The 13303-nt window shown below is 43.9% G+C and overlaps 1 protein-coding gene across 4 annotated transcripts in view; it reads right to left on the reverse strand.

The window, feature by feature from the left end:
- The window catches only part of SZT2 (SZT2 subunit of KICSTOR complex), a 49387-nt gene that overhangs the window by 34493 nt on the left and 1591 nt on the right, over window positions 1–13303 (reverse strand). For all 4 annotated transcript variants that reach the window (XM_074376645.1, XM_074376646.1, XM_074376644.1 and 1 more), the window contains exons 2-6: window positions 5283–5408; window positions 4798–4971; window positions 4331–4501; window positions 946–1077; window positions 53–194 (exon numbers count right to left, since the gene is read on the reverse strand). In XM_074376645.1, coding sequence (XP_074232746.1) covers window positions 53–194; window positions 946–1077; window positions 4331–4501; window positions 4798–4971; window positions 5283–5408 — 745 coding nt within the window. The remainder of the gene's footprint in view (window positions 1–52; window positions 195–945; window positions 1078–4330; window positions 4502–4797; window positions 4972–5282; window positions 5409–13303) is intronic.

Genomic DNA, 13303 nt, shown 5'->3' on the forward strand with positions numbered 1-13303 from the left:
CGTCCTTCCTATATCCTATTTCCCCAATCCCACCAACATTCCTTCTACTGACCTGCACTAGAGTTTGAGGGCAGCAACTGCAGTGCCAAGATGCCTTGACGAATCATACTGACCAGCCCAAGATCAGCTGTCACCATGGAGACTCCCACTTTCCGGCCTGGGGGCTCCCCTGAGTCTGGGGACTGGTCCTCTGCCTGGCCCAAGTTACAAAAAAGATAGAATGGGACAGATGGCATTGCTGTTCCATACACAGTAAAGCCAGAATTTGTAGCCCAGCACCGCCTAGGCCAAACGGGCCTAATCCTATGAGCACCCCAAATACCCTACTATGCTGCCAAGTCCTGACTATGCCCCCTACCCTACTGTGTGCTTGGATACTGACCCTCAGATGGGCAGGGAGTCCAGCACCAAATGAAGCACCAGATTGTACTGGAGCAGGGTTTCCCCACCTTTTGCCAATAGGGCCCCCTTTCCGTCTTTTTTCCATCGCCATTGTGAAATATCTAATACATCAATCAAATTAAGTCTTCAGACATATAGAACTGCCATCTGCCTGGCTACTTCTAGGATTTCTCAAGGAATGAGAGAGTGCATTCCAGTGAGCCCAAGCAGCTTTATCACTGATTGTACAAAATACTAGTCGTCAAAGCCACCCACGATCACCTTCTCAGATCCACGGGGGGAGAAGATCCAGGTCTGAAGAAACACAAGCAAATGGCCTTCACGTTTTCTCCCAGCAGGGCTGTGTGCCTTGGAGAGTGTATCTGAGCCCTCTTCCAACAGGGAGCCTGCTGTGTGCGCTCACTAGCACTTCTATCCTGGCTCCCTCACCCTGACTCTTAGCCCTTGTTTCTGCCATCTTTTCCCTCTATATTTGACTTGTCCTTCCTCTCTCCTCTCTGTCCTCCTTTCAAGCGGCCTCATCCCACTTTCTCCCGCACACACCTGGCTCTGGGGGTCATACTGCTGCTGCAGCGTGGTGGCCACCTTATCCTCAAAGAGGCAGAGCTGCTCATACACCTGCTGCAGGAACGCCTCCCGCTGAGAAGGGTCCAAAAGGCAGCCCTGGACCAGCACCTGAGAAGCACAAGGGGAAGACCCAGACATGAAGGTCAGGGGGACACTGGACAGCATCCCTCTGGTCTCCCTATCAATTCTACATTCTGGGCTTCCCCAAGCCTCCGCATGGGGGAGCCATAAGATCTTCCAGCTTCTATCTTGGCCTCTGGGACATTGTCTTTATAAGCTGCCCTACCAGGCAGGGCCTTTTTTATTTTGACTCCTACTTTTTTCTTCTTGTTGATTTCTAAGCACTACACACAGAAGCTGTTCTGGAACTTTTCTCTTTTTTAGGCTCAAAATCTTCTTATTCCCCCAATGACTGCTCCATCCTTCATTTTTGCCTCAGGGTTAACACCTACCCCCTCTTCACAGAGAAAGGTAACCAGTCAACAGGAACTCCCCACTCACCCTAACCCCGAGTGTGTACTACTCTCCAAACCACTGAAAATGTCTGCTAGACATTTATATCTACCTTTGTTCTTGTTCTTTCTTTGAGGCTCGGAAGAAAAGATTCCTCCTTCTCTTTCTCCCTAAAGGTAATCTTTCCATCCAATCTTGGATCTTTTATCTTTTGTCTCTCTAATATCTTCATTCCCTCTCCATGGGGTTTCTTCCCTTCTATGCTCCCATCCTAAGAGTTTTATACAGGCTTAGTGACCCCTGGGATCTCTCCTCTCCCTCTCTTCATCAGACTCCTACAGCCTGTCCACATCTTCCCAGCCCCCGCCTGCCTGTGCCACAGCCGGAAAAGGCGAGAGTGAGACTCTGGACCACTAAAAACCTGACTGTGAGAAAAAAAAATACAAACAGAATCAGAGGAATAGTGGGAAGTGGGGCTGGGGAAAGGGGAGAAAGATGTTCAGAGATGTACTGTTTAGAAGACTGAAAACTTGGTCAACCCAAGGGTCAAATAATAAGGGTCTGGCTACATATATAATGACAAAATATGATAAAATATTAAGTCAAGCTGCCATTAAGAATCATGTTTTCGAAAAACATTTAGTGACACAGAAAAACACCCATATGATACTTTAAAAAGTCAAGATGTAAAACAGTGTGTCTGGAATGAGTTGGGTGTTTCTCCTCTCTCTGGATGGAGGGGTGGTAGTGAGGGGAGGGAAACACATACTCATAGACAAGTAAGGAACTCCATAACACATGTCAGTAGTAGTTATTTCCAGGTGGTGTGTTACAAGTGAGTTTTGTTTTTCTTTATATTTTATGTATTTTTCAAATTTCCTTCAATGGACATGTATTATAAGTGTCATAACTATTTTTTTTTTTTGAAGAACAGCACAATCCACGTTGAGGGAGCTATGGAGACAGTGAGGAAGCTGCCTGACTTCTTAGCTGACTTAGTGACAAGTGACCCTGGGGCTTACCTAAGTTCTCAGCCCTCTCCTTCTCCCCAGCTGCTGTCCTTGTTCAGGCCTTAACTCCCGCCCCATGCTGCAAGAATCTTCCGCCTGTTCTCCCCAATCCAGAATTTGTCCCCCAATCCATCTTCCTCACTGGTCACAAACAAGAGTGACCTTCCTAGTGTACACAACTAATCCTGTTACTGACATTCAAAACCTTCAGTGGTTCTCTACCATCCGTGGCTAATGGTTTTAACAGCTAGCATCTGCATGTTTGCTATGCGGCAGGCACTTTTTTAAGTGCTTGACATGCATACTTCAATCACTGTATGATACTGGGACTGTTAACATTCATATTTTGGAGAAAGGACCCAGGTGCACAGAGAAGTTAAACAATCTGCATAATGGCATACAGTGGTATAGCCAGAAAGCAAATAAAGCAATGTGATTCCAGATCCAGTGCTCTTCACCACCATATTAAGCTCCCAGACAGAATAAAGTACAAGTTCTTAGCCATGACACTCCAGGACTTTCATAATGATGCCCGACCTCTTTCTCCAGTCTCCTCTTTACCACCACCCCTCCCCCATTCAAACTTCACTGTGTCAAACTGAGTAACATGTAGTTTCCTAGAACACCTGTGATTGAGAACACAGTTTCATACTTCTGTCTTGGCTTTTGTTGGCCCCTCTGCCTGGAAAGCCCATTTGCTCTTCTCTGAGTGGTTAACATCCTTTAAAACTCAGTTCAAATGCCTCTTTGTCCAGTAGTCTTTCCTGTTGCTGCTCCAGACTGGGCTGGCTGCTCCCACTGCACCTGAGTCATCACTTATCAGTGCCCTTATCACATTCAACTGAAATTACCTCCTTCAATATCTGTCTCTCCTACTAAACACTCAACTCTTCCTATTAGGATAGGGACAGTGTCTGATTAATCTAGCCCAGGACCTAGCCCAGGCCTGGTGTAGATCAGGCTTCAGTAAGTGTTTGTCAAACCAAACTATGTGTTGAGTGATTATCTGACACCCAGGCTTTCCTGACTTGACTGTGAGCACCTGCAAAGCCAGACCTCTGTCTGGGAATATAGCCTACAACCAATAGACCTAACATCTCTACTAGGAGATTACTTTAAACCAGGGCAGAGGGCTGGATCCAGACATGAACCAATTACCTTGTGGTATATTTCAGCCCCTCAGATGCCGTTCTTTGCATCCCCTTCTCTCAAAGCCATTTGATGGCTAAGGTGACAATGTAGCCACCAGGGACAGTTTCAGGGTAAGCCCTTACCAACAGTGAAGGGTGGTTAAGAGCAGAAGAGGGGAAACTGGGCCAATGCTTATCTAAGCCGAAAACAGATATTCCAGTAACAGACTTGGCCGTTCTCCCAAAGGAGTGCCTTCTGATAGCCTGCTTGGGTGTTGGATAAGCCCTGTAATTATCTGTATGGTCAGCATTACACCCGACAGTTCAGGGGGCCCTCAGAGAAAATGACCCTCCTCTGTCCCTGGAAAAATAATGTTTCTGGATCTTTGTTATTTTTAAAAATCATAGAACTGTCCTAAAAGACAATCTTCTGGGGGTAGTGCCAGGAGTTAGGACGTTAGCAAACCTTCTGATAGAACTAAAGGAGGCAGGGGAGAGAAAACAGACATTCAATGGCCAGAACCCGAGACTCACAGGAGTGAGAGAGGCATTTGTCTAATCAATGCCAGCCGACCTACAGCAGATGGGAAGGCCCTTTAAGACCAGAGCAGTAGATTCTTCTTCAGAGGAGACTCACAGAGATAACTAAGAAACAGGTTCAAGAAGAGCTGGGGACTTTGGGCACAGAGAGTAGAGACAGGATCAGAACTTGGTCAGTGGACTATCAATTAGGTCTGAGAATACGAAGTTGGAGAAAGGATGCAATACCTGGTGGGACTGCAGGCCAATGATTGAGGAGTAGGCCTGGATAGTGACGTAGATCTCAGGCTGGAAGTCGATGCAAGATCCAGGCACTCGGAAGGGCCGAAGCAGCCCGCCTAAGCAGCGGGAGAGGGCATGGAAAACTTCATCAAACAAGATCTCCCCTGTGGAATCATCCTGAGGGCAATGCAGAGAAAGGTCTCTCAAGGGTAACCAAAGGCAGCCCTGAGCAGAGGGCAGGAACAAGCAGCTTCCATGGGTCAGTGGGACTATATCCTAAGGTTGATCAGACCCCCAAATACAGTGCCCTAGATGGAACCGGATCTGTCTTCAAACACCCACCATCTTTTACACGCCTTTCTCCTTCCTACCATGGTTAGCTGGTATCATTTTTCCTTTGTCCCAGGCCTCTCCCTCTTCTCCTCCTTTCCCACCCCATCCTTTCTGCTCTCTGTCTCCCTCCGACCCCTTACCACAATGCCAGTAGATGGGCTGAGGTCCAGCTCAATGACAAATCGATACTGCCAGGCCAGGAAGGTGACCCGGGTGGATGGGACAAGGAGGAATGGCCTTGGGACCACTGGTTCATCTGGCTGCCACCCAGGAGGCAGGACACTGAGGACTTCCAATTCCTCCTCAGACTGAAGCTGACAATTAGGATGGAGAGAAAAGGAAAGAGTCAGGGAAGAGTCACTCCCTTCTTCCCAGAACCTGACTGCCACATCCAAAATGACACACCATCAGCTCTACCTCCTGCAACCCCACCATGTACTCTTTCGAGCTGGACAAAGTGATTAAACAAAATTTCCCCCGTGGAATCATTTTGTGGGCATAGCAACTTGCCCCTCCTGGAATCAGACCCCTCAGAGTTAGTCTCCCCTTCTGTCTGTTTCCAGCACCTTCCTTAAAAAATAAAAAAGATCCTCTGGATCACATCCTGTGTGTCTCTGGACCTCACCAGCATCTCTTGGGGTGTGGCCTGCACAGTCTGATGCAGGTGATTGAGGAACCAAGCCAGGCGAACATTTCGGGAGATTCGGTAATCCTTTTTCATCAACAGGAACACCTGCCCAGCTTCTTCCACCTGGGGACGAAGAGAGACATTTCATCGATCTATAAAGATTCACTGAAGAGGGAGGGTATAGCTCAAGTGGTAAAGTGCATGCTTAGCCTGCATGAGGTCCTGGATTCAATCCCCAGTACCTCCTCCAAAAATAAGAAAGCCTAATTACCCGCCCCCCAATAAGATAATCAAATAATATAATAATAAATAAATGAAATACAAAAAAATAATAAAGTCATTGATTAAAAAAAAAAGATTCAGTAAGTTCCTAGTATATGGAGATCATGGTGCAAGTAACTTGCCAAAGAGCTTAGAATCCATCAGTGAGAAACAAGGCAGCAGAGATGAAACCTTTATCCCCACCTCAGTGCAAGGTGTCCCCAAGAATTCAGTTCTCAACTCTCTGCTCCCATTCCCCCTATGAAGACCTCTATAGAGACAGAGTGACCTTTGCACATTTCAATGTATATGTCTGTTTCGCCTATAAACTCTAAGTTCCTTGAGGGCAGGGACTGTGTTTTGCTCTACTTTTGTGTCCCTGTGCTTGGCAAATTGCTTAAAACAAAGCAGTCACTCAGTAACACCTGGCAGTTCCTCCTAATAAGCCTTGACAGCAGCAGGCACTAAAGGAATCTTCACCGGGTGAATGGCAAGCCTGCCAAAGACCTCAAAACCAAACTTCTGTGGGTCACGGTCTCCTGCCCCCACCCTCCTCAGTTGTCAACACCCTAGTTCCTTCCTTCCATTGCCTCAAGGGCAGTCCATTTAACAATGTCTTAACCAGCATCAGTTCCCTTGCCAGTGCCCTCACCTTCCACTACACAAGCCCAGCCAAATCCTGACTTAGATGAATCTGACCTTTTCCCTTATCCACATGAATAGCCATGCCAGTTGCACTTTGGCAGAAACTCATCACCTCACCAGTGGTGCCACTTCTTGCAGCCTTTACCAATCCAGCAACCTCTCCTAACCTCCTCACCTTTTCCAACTTCTCAACCCCCGCAGTCCTGGCAGATAAACTTGCCTACTGTTTCACAGAGAAAATAAGGGTCAAATGGTCTGAACTCCTCAAATGTTTCCTCCAGATTAATCCTTATCTGTAACATTCCTTTACTCCTTACTCTTGCCTCAGACGAAAAGATTGCTCTCCTCCTGTTCTAGACAAACTGCAAATTTCTCCTCTTGTGTTTCTAGTGAGGAGGGAAACACCAGGCTGCGAGAAAGTGAGCAGAAGTCGTGACTGCCTACTGAAAACGGGGTGCTGAAAGGAAGTGAAGTTTTTCTTTTTCAAAAATAGGGAAATATGCATAGAGAAGAGGTGGAAAAAGTCCTGGAAGAGCAATAATGAAGGGTGCCTGATGTCAGAGAACAGTGTGGAGAGCTGATATGCAACGACTAAAGATGAAGAAAATCTTTCTTCTCCAAGACAGAAGGCAAGCATCAAGAGATATAGGAGACATTGGGAAATGGCAGAGATGAGAGGAAAAGGAAGAGGGAAGAAACTCATACTTATTGAGCACCTAAAATACATTCCATAGTGCACTGTAGAGGTTAAGGACAAGAATTTCAGATTCAGACAGCCTGGGTTTGAATCCCAATTCAGCCCCTTATTACCTGTGAGATGGTGGAAAATGTACTTAACTTATTTAAGCCTGTGTCCTCATTTGTAAAATGGAGATAAATCCTAACACCGATCTAGTAGTGCTGCTCTGTGGACGCAGTGAAATCACACGCATATAAAGTGCTCAGCACAGTGCACGGCACTTAGTAAGAATATAACAAAAGTTCACTATTACAGGTTATCACTGGGCACAGCACTAGGGCTCCTCATATAAGTAACCATATAAGTAATTACTTGTGTGAAGTAATTCAGTCTTCACACAAAACATTTAACAGAAGAAAACTGAGGTCCGAAAAAGTTAAGTGACTTAGCATAATTTGTAGGCATAGGGTCAGAAGTCAAACCCAAGCCTGATGAGCTGCAAAGCCCATCTACTGAGCATGACAAATGGATCAAACTGAGGGCTTGAGAGCAGAGAGGATTTAAAGTGGTCACAAGAAGGAACACAATGGGGGTTTATAAGTAGAAAGGATGTTTGACATAATCAGAAAGATAAAAAGACAATTTAAACATCGATATGATGTGATTCAATATTTTTGTGCTATGTCTCTATACCATCTAAAACCACACTTTGGGAAATATGATTGTCTACTATACGGTTTCCCTACACTGGACTGAGTCAGCCCTGGCTGGGATTCTGGATTTTATCCAAGAATTAAGTCAAGGTACTGAACCCCTTCCTTCAGCAGGGCAGTACTATTACATCTGCATTTTAAAAAATTCCCTCTGGCTACCATATGATTCCAAAAGACCCCCTAACAGCCATGAGAGATGACAGTGGCCTAGACCAGAGCGACTCAAAGTGGCCATTCTGTGAACTGTTTGAGACTGTTCCCTGATGGCACCAGGATTTATGCTAGTATGTAAAACCAGCACTGCCTTTCACTGAGAAACTCATGGAAAAAGTTAGCTGAATTAACCTACAAGACAAGTAAGCTTAGCTGCATTTTAAGGGATCTTTAGAATAAGATGAAAAAGAACTGGTGATTAATTGGAAGTGGGGAGGAAAGTAATTTTAAAAAAATTTCAAGGATGACTAAGGTAACATGAGAAACCAGTAAGCTGCAGGGTGATTTCCATGTTAGCTAGAGAAATCAGATGTAGTTATCTCCCATCACTTCTAAACACCACCCCCTCAAGAAGTCCCATCAAATTGTACGCTCGTATTACCACACTCCTAAAAACAAAAGGGGTCTTTTGGCAAAGAAGGAAACTGCAGCAATGACTTGACCTCTCTACCTCTGATCCCTGGTCTCAGGATGAGATACCCTCATAAACCAGGCAACTTCTCCCTCAGGACTGACTGAGCTGGTGCGGGTGATATCAGAGACCTCTCTTGTCTATGAATTGACTATGCTGGAGCCTTGCCAAGGTTCTTATCTAAAAACAGAGTGGGTTGGGGCTCAGTATTATCAGGATAGGAAGGATATCCCAGGTCAGCAGCCCTTTCTGTTTATCACTCTATCCCCAGAGTCTGGTGCACTGCCTGGCAATAGGATGCTCAATACAATTTTGCTGAATAAGTGAATTCACTGTATGTTTTAAGCAAAGCAAATTCAATATTTAAAACGAATCATAAGCAGTACAACTCTTCTCACAGCAAGGTCATCTTAACACTAGTCTCAATACTATTTTCCTTTTGTTCTTCCTTGGTACAGACTTATTTTTTCAAATGCCAGTCCGTCTCAGTTATGCAAGGAAACATCAAAGAAAGGAGTTTGGGTCCAGACTGAGTCTGAGTTAAAGGAGGGAGAGCACGTGCTCATGAGTCAGCATCATAAGGAGAGTTGGGGACACCTGCTCATTTCATCTTCTAGGATTAAAATCTTGGCAACTCCAGGTTTAATAAAAGAACCTTCCCAGGATTCCCTGCATTGTTGGGTATCTCTGTTAGGCACTCACAAGACAGTCTGTACTTCCTCAGAGCTTCCACCATAGTTCATAATGAAGAATTTGTGTACTTTTTAATGTTGGTTTCCCCTCCAAGTGTAGAAGCTCCAGGGAGGTAGGGACTATCTATACATTGTTATTTATTTATTTATTTTTTTAATACTTAATTTATTCTTTGGGTTTTTATTTGTTTTTGCTTTGGGGGGAGGTAACTAGGTTTATTTATGTACTTATTTATTTTAATGGAGGTACTGGGGATTGAACCCAGGACCTGGTGCATGCTAGGCATGCACTCTACCACTGAGCTATACGCTCCCCCCTATATACTGTTCTTTGCTGTATCCTTAGCAACTAGAATAGTGCCAAGACACGTTAAGGGTTCAAATAATATTTGTTGAATGAATGTAAGAATGAGAGAAATTGCTCTCACAAGCTATATTTATTCTCTTCTGTTTCAAGCTTTGTTCTTGATATCTTACCAGTGTGTTCTAATTTTTCACTCTTATCAACATCTGCTTTTCGTTGTTCAAGAGTTTCCATCCTTCCTCATTTGTGTTTCGGAAAAACTTACCTATTCTATTGTTTGGATTTTTCCTTTGCCTCTATGAAAGTTGTTTTTACCAAGTTTTTTTTTTCCACTGGTATGTTCCTTCCTGGTATTAACTTCTTTCCTATAATTCTGGAGTCCAGGAAGTGGGGTTTTGGTATAAATTCTCATAGATTTGTTTTAGAAGGAATTACAGTACTATGGAAAGAAAATGTGATATGACAGCTGAGACTCTGGGCCTGAACTTTAGTTTCCTCCTCTACAAAATACCACCACCTACTCCATGATGTGTGAAAGCACACTGTAAAGCCAAAAGTGCCATATAAATGCACACATCAGCAATAACAAGGTGCTGCTTCTTTGAGTCTGGAGGAAGCCCTGCACAGCCATTCACTTCAGCTTTTTGTGCTCACCCCCATACAGTTGGCACAGTTGGAAATTTCTTCACACTGAGCAAGAATCTGTCTTTTTGATAGTAACGTGACCCATTCTTGAAATCTATTCTCTTGAAAATATCTAACTCACTTTGAGTTTTACCTCCTGAGGCCACACAGGGAAAATGTGACCCTCTGCCAAAGGAGAATCTATCAAACATCTGGTGATGACTTGAGTCTTTGCTTCTCCATAATAAACATTCCCAGGTTCCTGAAGTGTATATCAAGCAGCATGGTTTCAAGTTTCCTCACTATTTTATATCTTTGATCATGTGCCTATGAATGAACTCTGGCTGGTCTACTTTTCAACATAAAATGTGGGGGCCAGAATGTAACACAGTACCCAGGTGAGGTCACAGACTCTGAAGTCTCTTAGAGTCTATGCTGGGGAAAGCTTTACCATGCTCCTGACCTGAGAAGCCTCTATGACTTTCTCGCTTGTGCTGCTGTTAAAACACATGCCCCATTCTGTCCTCATGCAGCTGGTGTTTTTGGACACATACAATTATTCAATTAGTCCTATTATATTGGATAAATTCAGTCTATTATTCTATTGTGAAGCTTAGACTGCTGTTTCATCTTCTAGTAAATCTCTTTCCAGCTTAATTTCCCTGATAATTTGATCAGGATGCCATCAAGTCCAAAGAGGACAAAGCAAGGTGAGCATGCATTCATTCATCAGTCAACAAAGTTATGGAGAGCCTGTTACATGCTAGCATTGGGCTAGGTCCTAAGGATACAAGGGAAAGCAAAAATTGGCATCCTCTGCTCACACAAAATTTACCCTAGAATGGAGAAAAAAATTAAGCAAATGCTCACTCTAATTACTATACCATTATAAACGGTGACAGCGTGCCAAAGGGTAAGAATGTGGCTTTATGATAGTATGTAACAAAGTAACCAGACTCAGGCTAGGGCCTGAAGAGAAAGCGACACTCAAGGTTGAGCAGGTATTGCTAAAGTGGGGAGGGAAAGGGGGATACACCAGATGGAGGGTACAGACAAACACTGTGCTATTAGGAAAGCGTCTTCAGACTATGAGTTAGCAGGCTGCTAATTCTACTACTCTGCAGCTTCCAATTCTCCACTTTGTCTTAAAGGTTATTTTGAATGATGGACTGACTCTTCGAGACCAAACTGAAGTCTAGTTCATCAATCAGTTCTTACAGAATTCACTCTCTTGAAACCAAGAACATTTCCTAACTTGAGCTTTCTCGCAGCATTCCCCCTCATACGTGATCCTTCAAAGTCAACAACTACGTTTTCAAAACATCACCCTCTAAGTTTTCTTCACATTTAAGATGTAATTTATCAGAACCAAAAGACTGGAGAATTAATTTAACCAACTAGAATGGTATTTTTCAAAGTGCAAGCCAAGGACCAGCTGTATCAGAATCACCCAAAGTGTTTGTTAAAATGCAGATTCCTGCCCCCCTCTCCCACCCCATTGGGAGGCCAACTGAATAGGAGTTGAGGGCTCAGGAATCTACATTTAACAAGCTCCCCCAAGTGATTCCTCCACTTTACTGCTTGAGAATTCCTGAATGAGTTGTGCTCTCACAGCACCCACCCTCATAGTCCCTAATACTTAATCCTCCTGGGTCTGAAGTGCTTTGGAGTGGTCTGGCAAAGAGAAAGCAGGGCTTTGAAGTCAGAGACCTGGACTCAAATCTGGTTCTAATTCTTGCTATCCAGGTAAACTTGGAGAAGTTAGTTTTCCCAGGTCTCAGTTTTTCCATCGATAACACATAGATAATATCTGCTTCATAAGGATGTTGTTGTAATTCATCAGGAGAGTCAGGTCAATGATAGAGGAAGCCTATCATTCTTTGGAACATTGATTGAGGCCTACATACCATTGATAACAAGATGAATAAAACATCACCAGGCACTGTGCTGCATACCCTGTATACCAGGATGAAGGAACATTGTCCGTCTCATTAATTTGTTGTTTGTTGCTCCTGTCCCTTGGTGGCTAAGGTATAAATTATTTTTGGAGCCTCTCCCAACCCCTGTGCTATTTTCTGATAACAGAGTCCCACCAAACAATGCAGTTTCCAACCACCCCCCCTGGACCACTGCACTTATGTCCAAGTCCTGACCCCTGAGCGTGGCTTCAACCTGAATCATCTTTGCCAGCCTTATCTCTCACCCATCTCCCCCTGAGCTCAAGCGCCTAGGATCAAACACTGGTTCTGCCACTTGTTAGTATAAGGCCCCGGTGAAGTTACTTCAACTCTCTGAGCCTTCGTTTCTTCATCTGTGAAACAGGGATAGTAACAGTACCTATTTCATGGGGATTTTTTGAGTATTAGATGATACTTAGGGCACTCCATGTTAGCGATGCCCACTGTCGCTGCGCCCACACTAGCAGCTGTTTCCTCTCAGCTCCTTGACAGCTCTGAGCTCCTTCTCACCTCTGGATTTTCACTACTCCCCCTGCCTGTAATACACTCTGCCTCTTCTCACAGCCACCTTCTACTCGTGAGAAGGCTTTCTGATCCACCCCTCACCCCACCACTTAACAAGGTAGGTTAAGAACACCTGCTAAACACCCGCTCACTCTACTTTTCCTCTGAGGCACTTATTACCATAATTCAATGTTTGTTCATGCTATTAAAATAGGGGATGTGTCTGACACTGCTCCGTGTCCACCCTGATACTTAGCACAATTCTGAGTCCATAGCAGCATGCATGAAATAACTTAAGTATCTGAGGAATTAATGACTTCTTAAATCCAACTATGCCCAGTTTCTCTCTCTTGGGATTGCAATAACCTCTAACAGTCAGTCACTTTTCTCCCCAGGGGCGGAACTCTTCACTCCCTGTATCTTCTGAGATAAAATTTCCAGAAATGTAAATCAAGAACTAAACAAATGAACTTTTGGCCAAGTGACACTTCCAGGAGTATGTGTCTTGACTCCAAGTTACTTTAGGTTTGCTCTGTTTAATATAGTAGCCACTACCATACGGGGCTACCGAGCCTTTGAGATGTTGCTAGTCCATAGTGAGATGTGCTGAGTGGGGGATGGTATAGCTCAGTGGTAGAGCATGTGCATAGCATGCATGAGGTCCTGAGTTCAATCCCCAGTACCTCCATTAAATAAATAAATAAACCTAATTCCTAATTACCTCCCCTTCAAAAAATAAAAAAAGAATTGCTTAAAAAGAAAAAAGACTAAAATAAAAAAGGATACCAAAAACAAAGTGAGATATGCTGTAAATGTAAAATACACTCTGGGTTTTAAAGACTTGGTACCAAAAAAAGAATGTTAAATATCTTATAATTTATAATATTTCTTACATGTTGAAATAATATTTTGGAAATATGGGGTTAAATAAAACATATTATTAAAATTAATTTTACCTGTTTCTTCTTACCTTTTTAAATGTGGCTGCTAGAAAACTTACACATACGGCTTGC

The sequence above is a fragment of the Camelus bactrianus genome, chromosome 13 (assembly GCF_048773025.1).
Source record: "Camelus bactrianus isolate YW-2024 breed Bactrian camel chromosome 13, ASM4877302v1, whole genome shotgun sequence".
NCBI lineage: Eukaryota > Metazoa > Chordata > Mammalia > Artiodactyla > Camelidae > Camelus > Camelus bactrianus.